Genomic DNA, 20,323 nt, shown 5'->3' with positions numbered 1-20,323 from the left:
TGTGATGTATTCCGCTAAACTTTTACTGTACTGGGGCCAAGTCAGTGGTACTTTCTTTCATACTTGGGACTAATTGTTTGCTGAATTTTATCTTTGCTTGCTATCTTAGATGGAACTACTAAATTAAATGTATGAAAAATAAATTGTTAAACCTTATGACTGGACAATACTCTTTACCATGAAATGAAACATAGAAAGAGCACACAGGTGATATTTTAACACTGACACACAGTTACCTGCATTTCAGAGGACATGATTGTCCACATGCAATTTTAAAACTTGGACTATACCAGGTGGTAAAAGAGTCTTAGTGAACGTATTTGTATCTATATGAAAGATTCCAAGTTGAGATAGCATATTGCTCTCTTTGAAGAGGAATAAGCCACAGTGGCATGAGAAGAATTTTAAAGTGTTTCCATTCCAGGACTTACATTTGTGTGGTATTTTACCAAAATTTATTGTGAAAATTCACACCTTTAAATGAGGACATGATAGCTCATTAAAAAAGACAAAAAAAAAAAAAAAAAAAAAAGAAAGATTTGTACGAATGGAAGATTAGATTTGCTCCTGCAAGAAAGGATTGCAAGTTCTTACCACCATTAGTGCACCAGCCTGTGCTGGCCCCTTACATTCAAGTCAAATTAATGGTGAAAGAATTTTTCCTAAATGTTTTCAAAAATTGGGCTGGTATTATGTATGACTGAAGCTGCAGTTATACACCTTTGTATAAGAGAGACATGTGGAGAAAAGAGGAATTGCATTATCCAGTTTTAGAAGATGCCCTAACACAATGGAAAAAAATTGAGGATGTTGCCAATTACAGATTTTCTTTTTTCCAGTGGAAATCTAAGTGAGATGGTTTAGACTGAAATGAAAGCTTTTATGTTCTACCCAGTTCAATGTTGTGTTTACCATGAAATGTGCCACTAAGGTCACTGTAATGAAGTCAAAAGTAAAAATTACATCTTTAAAGTTGGACAAGAAGTCCCATTTCCTCCATGAGATCTGTCTTGAGACTACTGACTAAGGAGATTGCCTTATCTCCAGCTGAAGAGCTGTAAAGGTGCAGTCTCTCCCTTTCATTCCCATGGAGTTCCTAATTTTTAGTTACTATTTGGCAATTATATTTTGGTGTGTTTGGTCAGGATCTGTAACATTTCAGTGCAGACATCTGCTCTGAGTCAGTGTGAGTGAAGCTGAATAGTATATACTTACCTCCTGGCAAGTAAACATCATCATGGCAATCCTCAGTCCTGTGACTGTGGGACACATTAAGTTTAAGGGTAGCTCATGACACGTTTTTAGCAAATAAACTATTAACCAAGATGACTTCTCAGCTCTAGGAAAAAAAATTCAGAAAGGGCCTCATCCATCTTTGTGAATGGGTGACTTTGAACACTTTTGTAGAACAAGAGATTGAGTCTGAATGGAAATGTTTAAGGAAGTCATTTGAACATTATTTACATAGTTTAACTTCAAAGGTATGCTAATATTTTATAGTTTAGTTACAGCTTATCACCTGTCTTTGTTCTTCCAGGCATTTAAGACCAAGGATGGCTACATCGTGGTGGGAGCTGGAAATGATCATCAGTTTGTCACTGTGTGCAAGGTGTGTGTTAGGCAAGAGTACAGAAATAGCTTCCATTCTTACTAGGAAAATTAAAGATGCTGATTCTTCTTTATTATCTCTGGTTGTTTATTAATTTTTTATTTTCTGTATGGAAATACAGGGTGAGTATTCTAACCCTGCATCTGTTCTGACTCTGAGTTCAGAACATACCAGTTCTAAAACTTGTAGGTACTGTGCTGCTTTTGAAGTCTGTGCACATCTGATTTAATCTTCATCTACTTAAATCATTACCCAAGCACGTTGTCCTTTAGAGCCCGTAGCACGTGCTGATCTGTGCTCACTGAGAAACTTGTGGACTTAGAAAAGAACTTAGAAAAGTTACAGGACTCTGGGCTGATTTTGGAGTGGTGCAGAGACATGATGTTGAAGAACAATGTTTAAAAAATATTTTTTCTAAATGAAATGTATCAACATTCCAAATAAAAGACCCCAATAACATGTAAGATGGGACAAGAGAATTTTTGCATATAGCATCAGACAACATTTCAAAAAATTACAGCTCTAGCTATTTTGGCCATTGTGTTTTTACTCTAGGAAATTGGATATTTAACATAAATTAATGACACTCAGGAAACTGACCGTTATTTTCCTCCATTTGTTCATGTCAGATATTTCACATTTCTGTGGAAGTTCATCACTAATAACTGGAATATGTAGTAAGAGGACAGTGCTGTTTTGATTCTCTTTTGGTACAGTTTGGGGTATGAATCCTCACCTCGCTATGTGGAGGGGTTCTGCTTTCACCTTGAGTTGACTCTTAACCTCTTCAAAATTTGCTCAGTGGGTTTTCTTCAAAAAGGTGTCTGACTACTACAGTCATCATTATCGTAATATTGAAGGAAGACTAATAGCTGAATAAGTGTCTACCTGGCACAACTCAGTTTTATCAAAGACACATTATCTCATAAGGGAAATATTTCCAGAGTGTCCCGGGACATAGCTGTGAATGTCTTCTTGGTGCTTTATCATCTAAAATGAAGAATTATGTAGCAAATGTTTGTCATCCTGCAATCCTCGAGTAAGATAGAGCTGAAGATCCATCTCAGTAGGTTCTGACTTCTTGATGTGAGCAATCAGGCACTAAATCTTTAGACCATGCACTTTACCTGACTTTAGGGTGCAGCTGAGAGAATTGCAGTGTGCCTTGTTGCTACATATTCTCTCTGTAATCATTAAAGAGTGAATGGAACTCCAGAAGATGAAGCAAGATTTTAATGGTTTGTATTACCCCAGAATGTATAGGATGAATATTAAGTGAGATTAATATTATCACTGGTCTGCAGGCTGGTTTTTTCTTTTTTATCTTGATAAATGTGTTCTAGTGTTCCTACAATTGAATATAAGAGGTACAGAGCATGGAAAAATGACAATTGCTTACATTTCAAAGGGATTAAAAAGGCAGAAGAAGTAGTTCAAGTTTTGAGTAATTGTTAGATTTTTCTATACACCAGTTATCATATTTGTTTCTATAAAGAATGTTTTTTACCCTTATCAGGCTGTTATAGGTATGGATTTGGGCTGTTACATTGCCCAAAAAATAAAATGATGAAGAAGTCAGTGGAATGCTGGAATGAATACTGATTAGAGATATGCCTTGTGCTAAGTCAAAGGTGATTTGGAACTTAGTGTGAAGAGGGAAAGGTAATAGGGGAAAAGAACTTTATTACAGGAAGGCCTGCAGCACCCTAGTGAACTTTAGTAAATACAGAGAGAACTATTTCAAACACTGGAATTGCTATTAAAGAATCTTTCTGAGCTGAGTTGGTGCTCTGTTGCCCTGAAGGCACATAGTCTAGAGATGCAACAGCTGGCTCAAGCTGTCAACTATCGCAAACATTCTGCTTCGATCTCCTCAGGCAAGCAGAAAGAAAAATCTGGAATAATTCACTGTGATATTTTCAAAATTAGTGACAACTAACGTAGCTTGTTTGAGGACTTGGATAATTGAAGAAAAACTTTGTAACACTGCTGGCTGAAATGCGTTTCATCGTGGTCAAGTATTGAAGTAGCACATCCTGACCTGTGACAGGTTTGGTCTGATTAGGAGTACTGAGCGAGACTCTTCAGGAGACTGAAGTTTTCTGTACAGCAAGGGAGATTTCAAACAGATTTGCTAGTGTTGCAGGACACAAAACACAGAGAGTGTAAGCTCTGAGTGTGCATGTGGAGCTTGAACAAGGCCTCAAATAGAGAGCACCATTTTCATTCTGAATGTTCACAGTGAAATAAAGAAAATAACATTGGCAACATGATGCAGAAAGATGAATGGTACATTAATGAATAACTTCTCAAGTGGGCATTTGTTAGTCACAAAAAAATTGAGAAGGACATATATAGACATGCAGCTTTACACCAGATGGACATTAAGTTAAAGCTGAAATCAGTAACATTAATTAAAACAGCAGAGTGAGCAACTCCATATGATCATTTTTCATATAACACATCAAATGGAACCATAGCTTTCTGATTAATTTATTGGTTTTTTAAGCTCACATAAGTATTCATTATCATTTAATTTGAACAATCTTACAGTTTTTTTCCTAAAGCAGTGATTTGTAACTCCAAACCAGCAGTACTAAGGAAGTAATTTTAAGGGGTACCAACAGTATTGATAAACTTCTAGATAGAAAAGTTAATCAATACTGCTGGTACCCCTTAAACTTAGCAATTTTCTAATGCTAATTTATGATATGTTGTGATTTCCATAAAATGGATTATATAAATGCAGAAGGAAAAGAAAATATGCTGTGAATTAGGTATTGATGGAAGATGCCAGATTGATGTTTTATGTTACCTTGCAGATAAAAATCTGCAGAAAAGTTTTGTAACATCACCATTGTTCTAGTATTAGTTACAGATACCTTGCTTCCATGCTTAGTTTTGTTACTCTAGGTGGAAAATAACTCAAAGATGACTATCTGTTTTAATATCTCTAAATAACTGTTGAAAGAATATATGTTTTGCTGAAGGTTCTATGTCATCAACAGCTATTCACTTGTAAAGGAAGCTGTATCCTTATTCACTCCAGCAAAGTCAGGAGTCATTAAATGATTGTGGCCTTGGTCTAAAGCAGTCTCAGAGGAATTAGTAGAATGTTATGTTTGAAGCAAATGTCAGAGAGATTGACATCAACTTGACACCCACTTACATGTGGTAGTACACAAACATATGCATTCAGGGAGCGACTGAACATGTTAATAAAACATAAGTCCATTAATGATTGCTAAATATGTAGAAAACACCTTCAACTCAGAAATGTCCTAATCAAAAGAGAAGTGGAGTTTGGATGAATATTAATGAAGTGTTGTATGTACTGGCCCTCTTCTTAAACTCTTCCTAAGCAACAGACAACAGGCAGAGATAGAATGATGGGCTTCAGATTTGAGCCATTGTTTTTTTTAAAGCCATCTTAGAAATGGCCCTATAAAAATGTAGCATGTTTAGAATGATTATGACTCATCATAAGAAAAACTGAGCTTTAGCATGTGTTAGTGAGTAAAAAGACATGAAGGATATGTGACAGTCTCTTTCTTTATAAGATTCTATGCTGCCTTTCTCTGTAGCTGATGTAATTGGTGTATTTTTAGAATTCACATTTAATTGTGTTTATTTATGTTCTATAGAAAGTCATTGTGGCACAAATAGGTAAATTATATTGATTTCCCTCACAGCTGCTTTTCTAATGAATGCCTGTACAAAATAGTAAGACTCATTCTGCATATTTAATTCCCCTTATACTATAATACACATGGTCTTCACATGTTGTTTAAAGCACATGTTTTTTAAAGGTCTAATGTGGCAGGTGGAAGTTAGACATCCAAGATGTATTTCTCCTTTCTCAGAGGCTATACCACCACTTTTCTTTATTAATTTTTTTGGAAAAAAATAATAAAAAAGACCAATGGTGTTTCAATAGAAAAAGACTTTTTTAAACAAATTTCTTTTGTTTTTCTTTTTTCCTTTTTGACAGAGATTACTGAACTGGAAAGAAATAATCTTAGACATATCTTTTCTCCATCTAGTGTATGAAGTACAGACGTATTTCTTTTTCTGTGACACATAAGTTAGTGCAGGATAATCCCACAGATCTATCCATCCCTATGTTAGTAACTTACTTTTTTGGTGTTTTATGGTAAGAATTTCTCCTGGCTACTCCCAAAAGCTGTTAGCAAAGATTTGGATCTTCAGTCTGATTTCTCTCTTTTTCCTTTACTTGTTATGTTGCATCAACCAGGAGGCTTTTTAAAAAAAGAATTAAAAATTAATTTTTGATTTTTTTATATTAAATGATTGAAAAACAGTGATTATTGGAAATCAGTGATTTTTAAAACAATCAGTAATTATTTTGTTTTATATATATATATATCTCCTGTCAAGCACATTTTTTACTTACCTTTTTTTTTACTTAGATCCTGAATTTGCCTGAAGTTAGTAAAGATTCCAGATACAAAACTAATACACTCAGAGTCCAGAACAGAAAAGAACTTATTGACATATTATCAACCCGGTAAGTTAATTAAAAGGGAAGAATCTTTATTTAATCTGTAAATGCAAAGAGTAATGCATAACAAACCCTCATCATGTGAAAATTTTGTTTTACTCTTTTCAGATACTCCAGTTTTATAATAGGTATTGCAAAAGCTTACCGATGTTAAATAGTCAGTCTTTTCACACAGACAATGGTGCGAACTAAAGAAGCCAGACCACAGATTTAAGTTTTCAAAAACCCTTTTTAACTTCTCAACATTAACTTGAATTTTAGTGAAACCAGTGCTTTCTGCTTTCCTGGATGAGTGTAGCACCTGGAAAAAAAATGCTTGGAGCACCATTTGCTTTTGCTGTGGGATTTTAAAGTTTTCAGTGAGTGTTTCTGTATCCAGGGGAGTTCCACTTGCTTTTCTCCCTTACTGCTGATTCTGTATTGTAGTTCTCTGTGTCACAAACTCTCCCTGGGCCATTCCTTTTGAAATCAAATGGATATATGTTTAGTTTTCTGTTTGGGAATCATCCTATTAAGTACTTAATTTTTTTAAAGAGAAGGCTGAAAAAATCTTTTATTTGAGAGATTACAATAGCTTAGTTCTCTTCCTCATTCTGTTTGAGAAGGTCTTATATCTGTGATGTGCTCTTCTGTTGAAATTTATGTAATGAAACAAAAATCTAATCTGTGTAAACCTTCCCAAAGGTGGCTTTGGCAGCACCTTATGCTTCTGGGGCTGAGCACAGGAGGTGGTTAATTATTTAAGAAAAGTCATACAATCATGTTGACCAGTATTAGTCTTTGTCAACAAATGCATAACAGTTATCATTGAGGCAATTTTACTGGGGGAGTTTAGAAGCATTAAGTCAGATATCTCCCCTTTCATTCCATCCAAGAAAAAGAGTTTCAGTTTCAGAGCACATCCACACTCCCCACTCTCAGTCCCACATTTTTTGGATATTGAGAACCAGATTCATGAGTCACTAAAGAGTGTAGAGAGTTATTTCATTTCTTCTGGTTGCACTTGTACTTTGTCTCTATCTGACCTGTATATTTTTAGATGTCCTGCCCCTGGTGAAAAAAACAAAGTACCAAGTGACTGCATTTTTGAATAATTACGGTGCAACTGTCCTTGATTAACTTTTGGAACTCTTCTTTTACCTTCTTGTAACAAATGGATTGTGATAGCACAAATGAGGCCACTTTTGCTATAAGTTTTGAGCCCCTGAAAGGCCATAATTTATCTTTTGACCTAATTTTGAGCTCTTGCATTATTGATGCATAGTTTTAGTTTCAAAGTTGGTTCATGTTGATTTATTACTTGGACTTCATTTAGTATGGAATTTGTCTGATGTACTCTGGTACCTTTTGCCATCCATAGATCAGTTACTTGATAGCTTGTTGCCTCTGGTTAATTTTGGATATTGACTTTTTTTTTTCTTATTGGCAATGTCTGAGCAAGAAGATGAAGTTCAAGGAACAGTTGTTCTTTGAATTGCCAGAATTACAATTTGTTTTTGTATCTGTAGCTATTAGTTAATCAAATTACATTATTGCTCTTCTAATTACTGCTTTATGTCTTTTTTTTTTCCTCAGAGTTTGTGTTCTGTTTTATTATTATAATTTAGGCTGAATTTCTGCATATTATATGCAAGTATGTAAATGTATACACACTTTTGGAGTAGACATTTCTAAAGTATTCTGCTATGTCATATTATTGTGAGTTCATCTGGCAATCAGTTATAAAACACAGATATAACAAACACCTTCAATATTCTAATGGAAGTTGAATGTGTTTCCACACACATTCCATGGTAACTTTGCTCTAATTCACAGTTTTTTGTAAAATTGTACATGGTTTATTTTTGAAGTTACTTAGAGAATTAAATGAATAGTTTCCCAGTGCTGAAAAATGTCAACCCTTGAGAAATGAAGGGAAATGACAAAATAGTAATGATAGAATTTCACTGAAAAATACCTTAATTTACTCACTGATTGCTTGATAGTATTACAGCTTCCAGCACATGGAAAATATAACCCTAAGGTGCATTACTTGGACAAAAACACCTGCAGACCCTTCTATTCACTCACTGTATGTGCACTGCTGTCCACTTTAAAATGAATTTGTGGAGATATAAGCTGCAGCAGCTTAGAAGACATATTCTTTAGACATTGATTTTCTCAGTCTAGCAAATGAAGTACAGTTGTGTGAAGTACAGTGGTTTTGTTAGGATGAGACACTCCTTTTCTCCCCAAACTCTCCTGCTGCCATTTTCAGTTTATGCACCCTTTCTGTTCCACTAAGTCATTGGTATTTAAGCAGCATGTATGGCAGATGCTTGGTACTCTGCAGTTGCTTACATATAGCACTGCTGTTGCACAGTAGAGATAGGCATATATTTTTTTCAAGCCTTTGATGTTGTTCTAATCCTAATAAACCAAGGCTCCACCAGAGCTTAGAGCAGGTTTCCACTGACCTATCTACCCTGTTTCCTTGCCCTTATCCTTTTTGAACTGTTTCTGGAGCTGTGTTTTGTGTTTCACCTTTTCTTTTCAACTTTTTCCTAATTTTCAAAATTAACTATCTGCAATTAATTTCTAACTTCTGAGCATTCAGTAAGTGCAAAAAGAAGTAACCCTTAAGAAAAAGTGTTCACCAGGCTTTGTATTGGAATAGGAGTTGTTCAGACCCACTCACAGGGTCAAAAACTCCCTGAAGCCTCGAGCATATAATTCGCTTCATGCATGGAGCTGAAATTTTTGAAAGCGTTGAACTCACCAAGGAGGCACTTATTTGCCACCAAGGTGGCTTTTATTTGCTAAAAAATGAGCAACTGGTCACAATTTTATTTTTAGATGTGTGCACAAAGGAGACATTGGGACAATTGGTCAATGTTAAGGAATGCTGAGGTTTTTTAAGAAAAAGGCTCTATATTGGGAATTCTTCACCCATGTGACCTCTAATTTAAATCAATAATTCTATTCACCACCTGTGGTCACCTGTGGTAACCATGCCAGATTTCAGGGCAGTCAGGTAACCATGGGGATTATGCAGCACTTAGAAGAAATTGACCTTTAAAGAGAAGACTTCTCAGAAGGGTGTGAAATTATATATTCATCAAAGTCAGATATACTGAACTGAGTGAGAATACAAGATGGGGACAAATATGACTTCAGACATATATGCAACTTGAAACAACTCCTCTGAAAGCTGTGAATTGCTCCATTTATTTCAGAAAGAATTTCCTCATCCTCTTCTCTGACAGAAATGAAGAGTGAAGCATGCCTGTCCTTAGCTCTTTAATCCAGCTTGCTCTCTGTACATCTCAATTCCATCTGTAGGGCACAAATGAAAGGTGGAGAGGGACAGCAAATAAGGAAGGATAAGTTCCCATATCCACAGAGAATGTCATATGTCAATAAAAGTTTAGGGAAGATAAACTCCTGTGGAGTGGTATGTGGCTTCTGAGAGAGCCTGCTCTCATACTGAAGCAATAAGAGGGATTACAGAAAACAGTTCCATCTCAAGACATGAAGTGTTTTTAGTTCCACAGTCTATGAGGAAATGAATAAAATGCTGCAAGAAGGATATAGGCTCATGGGGCATTTTGGACTTTTTTTGCTACTGGTGGTGTTGTTCCCTTTGCCATCTCTGGTCCTCTTCCTTCTGTGCTGGTTTTTTCCTGTTCCCATCATCTTCCTCCACTTTCTACAGGCCCCCTTCACTCTCTTCATCTTATTTCCTCTTTCTTCTCCTACTGCTGGCATTTGCACATCTACTCTTCAGTAAAAGAAAAAAAAAAGAAAAAAAGAAAAAAAAAGTTTTGGTGCCTTCTGTATCTGCTTCTTTATTTACGTTACATTTTCCCCAAATGACAAGAAAGCAGAACTCTGACAAAAGCAAATTACCTCTGCTTTCCTTTCTTGTGTATGTGCCAAGAGTCAATTTAAAATGACCCTACCTGGGTGGAGGTCAGGTTCAATGGCTACCACTGAGGCCCCTGAGACTCCCAGCTCATGTGAGAACTGACAGACTACAGAGCACTCTGTTTTTTAAGTTTCCAGTGAAAACCTCTGGTTTGTGAGTTAGGTGTACATCTAACTCACAAACAAGAGAACCAAGTTTTAATTGTTGCTCTCTTCCCCCTCTTCCTCTCTTTCACTTTTGCTTCCACTAGAACACAATAGTACCAGACACAATGCAGATTATTTTGTATGTGTATATATAAGCAGGCATATGTCAAGACACACGTATATAGACTGCACATGAAATTTTACATGTGTGCAAAATAGTATAGTACCCATTTTAATAGTTCCTAGTATAATACCAGTTTTAAAAGAAACTGCTTTGAGAAAGGGGGCTTAATCTGATGATCTTCTTCAAATTACTCCAGAATTCAAACATTCATCCCACCATGCACCTCAGTAATGTAGACACATATTAAGGGCAGCTAAATGTGTGCTCCAAGGTACTTTGGGAAATTAACCTGTAAATGGAAAAGAGTGTGTGGGGGTGTATAGGTGTAGGTGGAAGGTGAGTAGCAGATGTGCCCTCAGCCTTTAAACTGAAGCAGCTTCACATAAAGAAGAACACATAAATTCAGTATGATTAGTGCTCCTGCAGCTCCAACCAAATTATTGTGGACTCAGAAGTGTTAGGGCTGGAAATGATTCAGAGTGGAACTTCTATTCCTAGCACTTACATTTTAAACCCCTTATTCTTGACTGTACACTACAGCTGCATGCTGTGTATGTAAGTGTGAGGGGAAAAGGAATGAGCAGGAAGGAAACACTTGGAAGGAAGGAAGGAACTTGATCCTCAGTTAATAAAGTCGTTGCTAAATGCTTTCCACCTAGTAACAGAAGAGGAGGGCACCTAAAGGGGAAAGAGTATTGTAAGAGGTTTAATTTGCCTGATGAGAGCATTGTTAAATTCACACTTGTTGAGACACACCCAGCCTTTGTAAATCTCCTTCCCTATCCCCACCATTTCCTTTTCTAAGCCAAGTGCCTGGCTGACTGAAGTCACTTGATAACATTACAAGCATGAACATCTTGCTGTTTACAGCTTCAGCAAGACAGGTGTTTGAAGTTTGAAAGACAATTGACTTCAGTGTGGCACAGCTGGTAAGGCTTACTTTCCCAGTCACATACCTTACCATCACCACAGAGAGGGTTCAGCTGTGGAGGCAGAGGCTACCAAATTGCCATATTTTGCTTTAAAGCGCTTCATTTTAAGTTGCTATTTTATGCTGTCTTCTGTGTACACAAATGAGAGAGATCTAAAACGTCTCAAGCATCTGATTTTTGGACTGGGTAAGCTAATGTGTGTTTTTGTGGGTTTTTTCTTACCTTTAATAGCCTTCTAGGATTATCATATCTGTGTGAAGTTCAAGATCCTTTTTGAAAAGGAACTTGCCATCTCTTTTCTGATGACTTACATTTCTAACTTGAGGCTACTGAAATCAGTGATTTTAAATGGACTTTTTGACCTGTGTCTTGCTAGTTTCTTAATCCCCTTGGGTTAAAAGAAAACCAGCAACATAATCAATGCAACTTTTCATCCTTCTCAATGTGCTTTTTTTGATGTGTGTTTACCTTGCTGATTTTCAGTTAATTTGCACTTTTTTTGTCATAAGTATAAAAGTTACGGTCCTTTTTTGTACTTGAGTAAAACAGAGGAAGATTGGAGAAAAGCAGTATATTTCTAATGTGCGTAGCTTAACACTATCTGACTACAAAAGAATTAGTTCTTTTACATGCTGGAGTAACTTCTCAGTAGCCATAAGAAATGCATTTTACAAGATTAGTCGTGTTTCCCTCTGTGTGGTATGCCATTCCTTAAAAATCATACATGGTTTTAAAGCAGCATGCAAATCTTGATAGAGGAAAGAGAAAGTCTATTAACCTCTGGCACAAATTTAGTGCACAAAGGTGAAGATTTATTAATAGCTCTACAAAACTGGTAGCAATATTTATAGTATGCAGTATTTATTTATCTATAAATAAACAATATGTATTTATGTAAATATTTTTATTTATATAGAAATATAAAAGAATTTTCATGGTGAATTGTTGTAACTGCAAATGTGTGGATGGTATTTTTTATGTAGCTACCACTTATAATCTACTATATGTGACATCTTTTAAAGTATTTGAAATATCTCTCAGCAAAACCTGTACAATCATGTTGATCACGACTATTTTAATATTTTGTCTGTTGTGATTTTCCCAGTGATTCACCAGTAACAGAAGAGTACCCACTGACAGAGATATTTACACACTATTGAGTAAATACTATAGAATTCACTTTGAAAGCACTAATTCTGTATTCACTGTACACTAAAGGATAATGATCCGTTATTTGAATTTTCCCAACAAATATTTTCTAGGGCTTTTGTTTTGTGTAGTGTCTTCTATAGATGCTACTGTAAGAAACTGTACCAACCTCTTACTCATTTAACTACAATTAAAGAGGTGTTTGGTACTGAAGAGAAAAAATATTCTAGATATTTGGGAGTGAAGAGACTGTTGATAGAACAAAATAAAACAAAAACTAGGATGCAGATTTGTGTTGTGCTAGAAAACACAGGAATGCTCTTGTGGATTTTAGCAAGAACAGAGGAGCTTTTTTGTGATTGACCCCATGTAGAAAGCTCTTACTAATCCTGGAGGTTGCTGTTCCATCTGTATTTGGTAGCTGTCCAAATTACTTCTCTAAATTAATTGCCATAGGTTTCCTATAGAAAAGAGCAGTATTTTGCTTTAGTAGTTCTTCTAAACTTTGTGTGGAATTGGATATTTTTATCCATTAGAGAAACATGGTTGCCCTTCTACATAGGATGTAGCAAGGATTGAAGGTTTCCTAGGAAACATAGAAAATGGAATACACACAAAGTGGATTCATTCAAACTTTTAAAGTCTTTGTTTCATTGAAAGACAAAATATTGCTAAGAAAACCACCAAATTTTATTTTAATAGTTATCAGGATGAGAAACTTAGAAACATACCCAAGTGCTATTAAAAAATATGAACACATTAAAGCCATTTCATATAACTTGCACAAGTCCAGCAGACATCCTTTTTCTGTTTCACACGTAAAGATGCATTTCTTACTTTTTTCTTTAAATTAGAATTTGTTAGAAAGCAAAAGGGAATGTAGATCCTGCTTTTCAAGAAGCCAAACTATGCTTGTAGTTTGTGTAAAAAAACCAAGGTGTAAAACTTTTTTTATTTTCTATATAATTTTTGCCTTTTAGAGGTTTTTTTTTGGTATTGTGCTGTAATTTTTTTTTTTTGAATTTGCTGAGTGTATAGTTTAAATTTAGGTGTTTCCATTTAATGATGCTTGCTAGATTTACTAATTGAAGAAAAATATATTTAGTTGGATTTCTTCCAATTTCAATTAGTTCAGCTTATGCCACGCTTTCTATTCTTAAAATATTTTAAAGCATGAAATGTATTTAATGTTAAATGTTCTGGAATTTGATGCCTCATTTCGATACTGCAGCTTTAGTATTTTCATGAGTGCTGTGTAATTTAGTGCGGAGGAGGCTTAGAGTATTGCTTAAAATGCAAATACGACATCATGGAGACTTTGACCCCTTCAGGAAGTAAGCCTCAGTTCAGGCTTTGCAGTAAATGTCCTAGCAATGGGTTTGTTCTTCATTGGAGCACATATCCTTCCTTTTTTAGAGATGCTTTCAGGAAGAGCCTGAATTTAAACTTCATACCACAAAGTAGTACAGTAAAAAGCAAATACTTTTGAACTTCTAAAATACTGGTAGTAATTGCAGAGAGCTAAGCTACAGGTTTAAAACATTTTTTATAAATAAATCTCAGGTAATTTAGAGGGCATTGCTGTGATTATACATATATATGTGGCAGATGGAACACTTTATAGGAAAAGGGACTCCTCTGAAAAGAATTGAAGCTTTAGTTTGAGCAGTGTTGAGCCCTCCTGCAGTCACTGAGTATCTCTGAGGTAAAGATCCTCTTACAAGTGTCATGTTTCAGAGTTCAGATGCTCTACAGTCTTGGATTCTTTTTTTTCCCTACTAGCTCAGGTTTGGAAGATGGGCCATCGTTTAGCCTTGTGTGTGTTTCCATCACAATGTTTTTGTTTATGTATGTGTATATATAAACAAAGTCAATAATTTATTTTTCTTAACTGAAAAATATACAAAGTATGATATTTATTAAAAACAATGAAAAATCATAGAAAGACATTTTAAATACGTAAAGAGAAAAAGGATTGGCCAAACCTTCTGAGTTCCTGCTGGCAGATCTTTCATTTTCAGGAGAGAATGTTAGTCTTCTACTTCTTGGAAGTTTTTGCTGAGGGTCTTCTCTTGTTATTTGGAAGTGCTGAGCACGTTATCATTGGGTACTTAGCAACCTAAACATCAGCCCCTCAGTTTAAGTAAAGGTTATGGTACTTATTTGTGTAAGTAGTATCACAAATTGTTTTTAGTTGGGGGAATAATACATACAGGTTGGTAAAAAAAATAAATTGAAATTTGTACAGCTGACATCAGAGGTAAAAATTAACATTTTTTTAATCCATGGCTTATCTTTTATCAGATCTTGAAAGAGTATTTCTCCCTTAATGATGTACAGCAGATGTTTCAATATATAATACATAGTTGAATGAGGAAAATAGTTCCATGCTGTTGCTCTCAGAATCTGAATACTCGACCTTTATTGGCAGTGGTGGTGTTCTGTTTTGGTTTTCAACAGTTTGCCTAACAATATGTTCTCAACAGCCTTTCTTTAACACAAATAAAGGGAGCTATTCCCCATCAGAGTTAGAGTTAGTTTCAATAAGAAACACTGTGTCCCCCTTGAAGATAATAGACAGAGGATAATGGACAATCTCATGTTTTCTACAAAATTGTACGGTTTTTTTTCTGTCATGTAGGAAGAAAAAACCTAAGCACAACCTTAAATTGTAGAAATTAACATAGAATCACAGAAATTTTGCTTAACATGTACATAGATTCTGCAGCTTACATATACAACTCCACTATATATTGAGTCACTCACAATGGTACAACTGAAGGAGAATATATATCTTGAAAATTATTCAGATTTACCACAATATCAGGAAGTAGCCTACTGGTTATGCAGATATAGATTATAGACACTCCTGTTGAAAAAACTTCAGGCTAAAATTTTCAGGCTATTCTTTAAATGCAAAAGTTCTGTTTTTTTAGACTCAGGAAGATATTTATAAGCTCTTTTTAAAAAAGAAGTGTGGGAACATAACATAGCAGGACTTATTCATTACTAACAGATCAATTGAATGTGATACATTGAGAATTGCAATAATTTCCTGGTGATGGTCTTCAGCACCATGGTTATGAAATTGAGCCCAAGATTCCTCTTGCAGTTGTCCTGTCTTATTAGAAATGAGATAGTAGAATTTGAGGTGTCCAAAAGTAGTAGCTGAAAAACACTTTCCATTTATAACAAGGGATTTAGTGGACCATGAAATATGAAGCATCTCTGTTGCTAGCAGGGAACAGAACAATTTTATATAAACAGCGTCTGCAACTGAAGGGAAACAGTTTTTCATGCAAATCTTATTTACATGAAATTTTGAGCCCCAAACCTTAATACTAGATGGCTATGAATAACAAGAATATACAGATGATGAGAATTGTTGTTGAATGGAGAGTACTGAAGGGAAATACAAATTGTATTTTAGACTAAAATCATGGTTAATACCTGCAGTCACTGAGGAAGGAAGGTTATCTGCTATCTAGAGTTAGCTTTTTCCCCAGTTTCCTGCAATGCACCTGGTTCTAGGTACGGCTCCAACAGAGTACTAAATTGGATAGACCCTGGATGGGTTCAACAGCAGCCCTGTCTTTATGGCTGACTACATCTTTACCATGATGTCACTTTCATATTCAATGAAGTGGATTGCAATATTCTTTTATCTGTTTTATTTAGAAGCTATGCTGCATTTTGCTTCATTCTTTCATGACTCATGCTTCATTTTATAACATATTTTGCACTTTTAAGGCCTTTTATTTTGACTTTTTTTATTGCTCCTTCCATTTCTTCTAGAATTGCTTGTTGACTTCAGGAATAAATCTGCTAGCTCTGAGAAGGGGCCATGCATATTTTGTGCTAGAAGTAAAGCTGAATGTTACTGATGTTACTACTCTTAAGGAACAGCAAACTGGTAGCTATAGAATACTAGTAACTGAGAAATTAATAGAAACCTTTTTAAGGTTTCTATTAATTTTGTTTCCATCAGGTCTTTAAATCACATCTAATTTCTTTTCAGTGTTAGGTATATCATGAAGCCAGTCTTTGATTTGTAATAAGCTGGTAGACCTCTATGGTATTTATCTTCCTGGACTTTAAAATGCAATCTCCAAGTAAGTTTACTTTTGATTCAGGATCCCAGATGACTGCAGATAATACCATCTCTCAGCAACTGATACTGTTCCAATGGTGTCTTTTCTTCATGTATGCAACTTCAGTAGGCAGATGAGGGAAGAAAATCTATCTAGCAAAACAGGGGAAATAGAGTGTTGTTACTAGTTATGAAATGGAATGCTTAGAAAGAAACAAAATGAGCTTTTTGCATGTGATACAAAGACCTGGAGCAATGTGTTCACCAGCACACAGGCACTGTGTATACATGCCGAACTGTGTGTTCTTAGGGTAGGTTGTACAACCATCCAACAAATAAATATGTGATCAGTCTTCTTATCTGACCTAAAAATGTGGGTTTTAATCCTGATGTATGTTTTTGATGATGCTTTACATCAGCTTTTAATGAGCAGTACTGTATGGTACTTGCACTGTATCTTTTTGTTGTTAAGTGTGTACATGATGGGAAACAAATGTGAAGTGCATTAGTATAATTAAGGAAGGGAGGAAACCCATTGATCCTTATTTGAAACTGATGATAAATTCAGCTTTACATCATTCCTGCATTGCTTCAGATTATCAGATAGAATATCTCTGAACGAGCTTCTGTTTCTTTCTCCTATATCTTTGGGTTTTGCACTTCTGAAGAATATAGCTAGTGCATTTTTGTTATTTTATTCACTGACTGGGAAGAAATCAGTGGAGAGGAGTATGGAAGCAGTGAAAGAGAAGGGAGACATGCTATACAGTCCTTAGAATCTGAAAGTACGGTGTTTAAACCACATTCATTCTTATTTGCTCTTAGGTTTTCAGAAAAAGCGACGATCGAGTGGTTGCAGCTCTTTGAGGGGAGCGCGGTTCCCTACGGCCCAATCAACAACATGCAGCAAGTGTTCTCAGATCCTCAGGTTGGTCCTCACCAAGTCTCTTCTGTACACTATTACACGTGTCTTACAAGTGCTGAGCAACTCCTCCTGCCACTCAGACCTGATTTTGGCTACTTTAAAATGGGATTTGAGAGGTTCATGATGAATTGAGTTTCAGCCAATAGTAGGTCATACCAAGAAATAACTACAAATGTTTAAACGACTTATATGCTTGAGGACTCAGATTTTTTCACAACAAATTAAACCATGGGTATTCCATGTCTCACATAGAGTCTATGTTTCAAAACTGGCTGGTAAAACAGAGGAAGAAACCATAATATAGTATATAAATACATTTTGTCACATAAATATGCAGAAAAGCACCTTTTTTTGGGCCCTGAAAGAACTAAGTTTTTGTATGGAGTTTGGACAACCAAAATCAATTCTGTTTGAAAAAAAAAATGGGCAACATTTTGACTGGAAAAAGAAAAATGAAGCACAAAATCCATAGAAAGAAAGAAACCTTTTCTTGGCCTGGTGGTTTCAGTAGCTAAAAACAGTTCATCTCTGTATCTATTTTAAATATTGCACTGGATTACGCCTATGCTTAATTATATACAATATTTTTCTATTTTAGTACCTGGAGAGTTATATTATCTTCATATTTCCTGATGCCTTTGCTGCTTTTTGACTCTCTGGCTTAAGAAGGGTTAAAGGGCCCAAGATAAACTGAATTAGACTGTCTTGAGTACTGCAGCTGTATATTTTTTGGCTGTTCTAATGTGTGATGAATCTCCTCTAAGATGATTTTTACTACAGAGAATCACAAGAAAAAATGATTTGATTTATCAATGATTCTTTTGGTATTTTCTTCTGATTTTGTACGTGTCCATGTCTGCTGTCAGAAGTGTTTGTTGCGAATGTGATTGCAGTGCTGGGAAAGTAAGAGCAGGCAAAGCAATCCCTGTCATAAAAAAAATATTTATAATAAATGTTTGTTATAAATATTATTATATTTTAGAGGCATAAGATAATATTTGTTAGGTGACTGCAGGGAAAGAATATTTTTTTATTAAATAAATACTCTCTTCTTAAAATGATGTAGTATCATGCTGTAAAGCATGCATGGGCCAAATTTTTCACTTCATAACTTTCACAGGGATTAAGATTGGGCTTTGAAGAACATACAGCAAGAGTATTTTACTCAGACTTGGCTCTGCTTAGGGCAACATTGGAAAAATATTCTGTGCTTTTTTGATGCTGTGAATTTTAAGAAGTTGAGTCTACTCTGAAAGAGACTGTTTTTAAAACATTATTTGTCATGGGCTATTACCTCCCAAATTGGAAAGAGGATATCTTGGCTACCTTGTTCTTGTTAGAATTCACCTAAATAACAGTTTCACATATATAATATTATGTTATATATATATATATGTTATTTATATATATGTCTCAGGTTATTACTTGATATAGTTAGCCTATCAATAAAAGGTACCATGATGCTTTGCAGTTAGGTATGGCATGTTTTTTGAAATATTTTTCTGTAAGGTGCATGCTAATCTTTTCCTCATGAAACTGCTTTAAAACCGTCTTTTCTACACGCTTTTCTGAAATATGTGGCACCCAGTCATTGCTACTGGAAATTTAATGCCAATGTTTGTGCATAGCTGCATGTTATACCTTCATTTCATTTCTGAAAGAAGTGTTTTCTCACAGATAGTTTCAGTTCAAAGGAAGCAGGGGAAAAAAAAAGACTGAGATTGACTGGGAAAGGACTTTATCACCTGAGAGACTGTAATCTAAGTGTCCTCTGCACTATGAAATCCCAGGTATAATAGGAGAAACCCAGCATCTACCAACAAGAACATACTCTAATCACAGCAAGATTTTTCATAGAATCATAAAATAGTTTGAGTTGGAAAGGATCTTTGTGAGGTCATCTATTCCAGCAACCCTGCAATCTGCAGGGGTATCTTCAACAAAATCAGATAGCTCAGAAGCCCCACCCAGTGTGATCTTGAATATTTTCAGGGATGGGGCATTTACTATCTATCTGGGCAACCTGTTCTAGTGTTTCCTGACCATCATTGTAAAAACTTTATTATGGCTAATCTAAATTAACTTTTTTTTTTTCAGTTTAGAGTCATTAACCCTTGTCCTATCATAACAGGTCCTGCTAAAAATTCTTATAGTTCCATTTTAAGTACTGAAAGGCCACCACAGGGAATCCCCAGAGCATTCTCTTTTCCAAGATGAACATTCCTAGTTCTCTCAGCCTTTCCTCATTGCAGAGGTGCTCCATCCAGCCCTCTGATCATCTCCACTGCACTCCTCTGGACTCCTCCAACTTGCTCCTTCCGATACTGTGGACCCCAGAGCTGGACACAATACTCCAGGTGGGATCTTATGAAAGCAGAGTAGAAGAAAAGGATCTCTCTCTTGATGGGCTGGTCACACTTCCTTTGATGCAGCCTGAGGCACATTTCACTTTCTGGAATGCAAGCAAACATTTCTGGCTCATGTCCAACCTCACATCCACCAGGTCCCTCTATTTGTTCTCAGCAGGGCTGCTCTCAGTCTTCTCATGCCCCAGCCCATATTGATCCTGAGGGTTGCCTTGACCCTGGTGTAGAACTTTGGGCTTGGCTTTGTTGAACCTTGTGATGTTCCCATGGGCCCACTTCTCAAGAATATGAGCGTCCCTCTGGATGGCATCCCATCCTTCAGGTGTGGCAACTGCATCACTCAGATTGGTGACATCTGCAAACTTGCTGAGGGTGCACTCGATCCCTTTGTCTGTCATTGATGAAGACATTAAATAGAACTGGTCCCAAAAAGTGCCCCTGAGGGACACCACTTGTCACCAAAATCATGTCTCACTGAGTCATTGACCCATACCCTCTGGATGTGACTATCTGGATGTGACAACCAATTCTTTATCCACCTATTCATCAATCC

General features: G+C 35.8%; 1 protein-coding gene across 1 annotated transcript in view; it reads left to right on the top strand.

Moving 5' to 3' along the window:
* SUGCT (succinyl-CoA:glutarate-CoA transferase) overlaps nucleotides 1-20,323 on the top strand; it is a 311,211-nt gene that overhangs the window by 117,407 nt on the left and 173,481 nt on the right. Inside the window, exons 10-12 of the mRNA XM_058812181.1 lie at nucleotides 1,538-1,609; nucleotides 6,040-6,137; nucleotides 17,305-17,407. Coding sequence (XP_058668164.1) covers nucleotides 1,538-1,609; nucleotides 6,040-6,137; nucleotides 17,305-17,407 — 273 coding nt within the window. The remainder of the gene's footprint in view (nucleotides 1-1,537; nucleotides 1,610-6,039; nucleotides 6,138-17,304; nucleotides 17,408-20,323) is intronic.

This window comes from Ammospiza caudacuta, chromosome 1, assembly GCF_027887145.1.
Source record: "Ammospiza caudacuta isolate bAmmCau1 chromosome 1, bAmmCau1.pri, whole genome shotgun sequence".
Taxonomy (NCBI): Eukaryota; Metazoa; Chordata; class Aves; order Passeriformes; family Passerellidae; genus Ammospiza; species Ammospiza caudacuta.
Note: the sequence above shows the minus strand (reverse complement) of the source record. Positions and strands in the feature narration are given on the sequence as shown.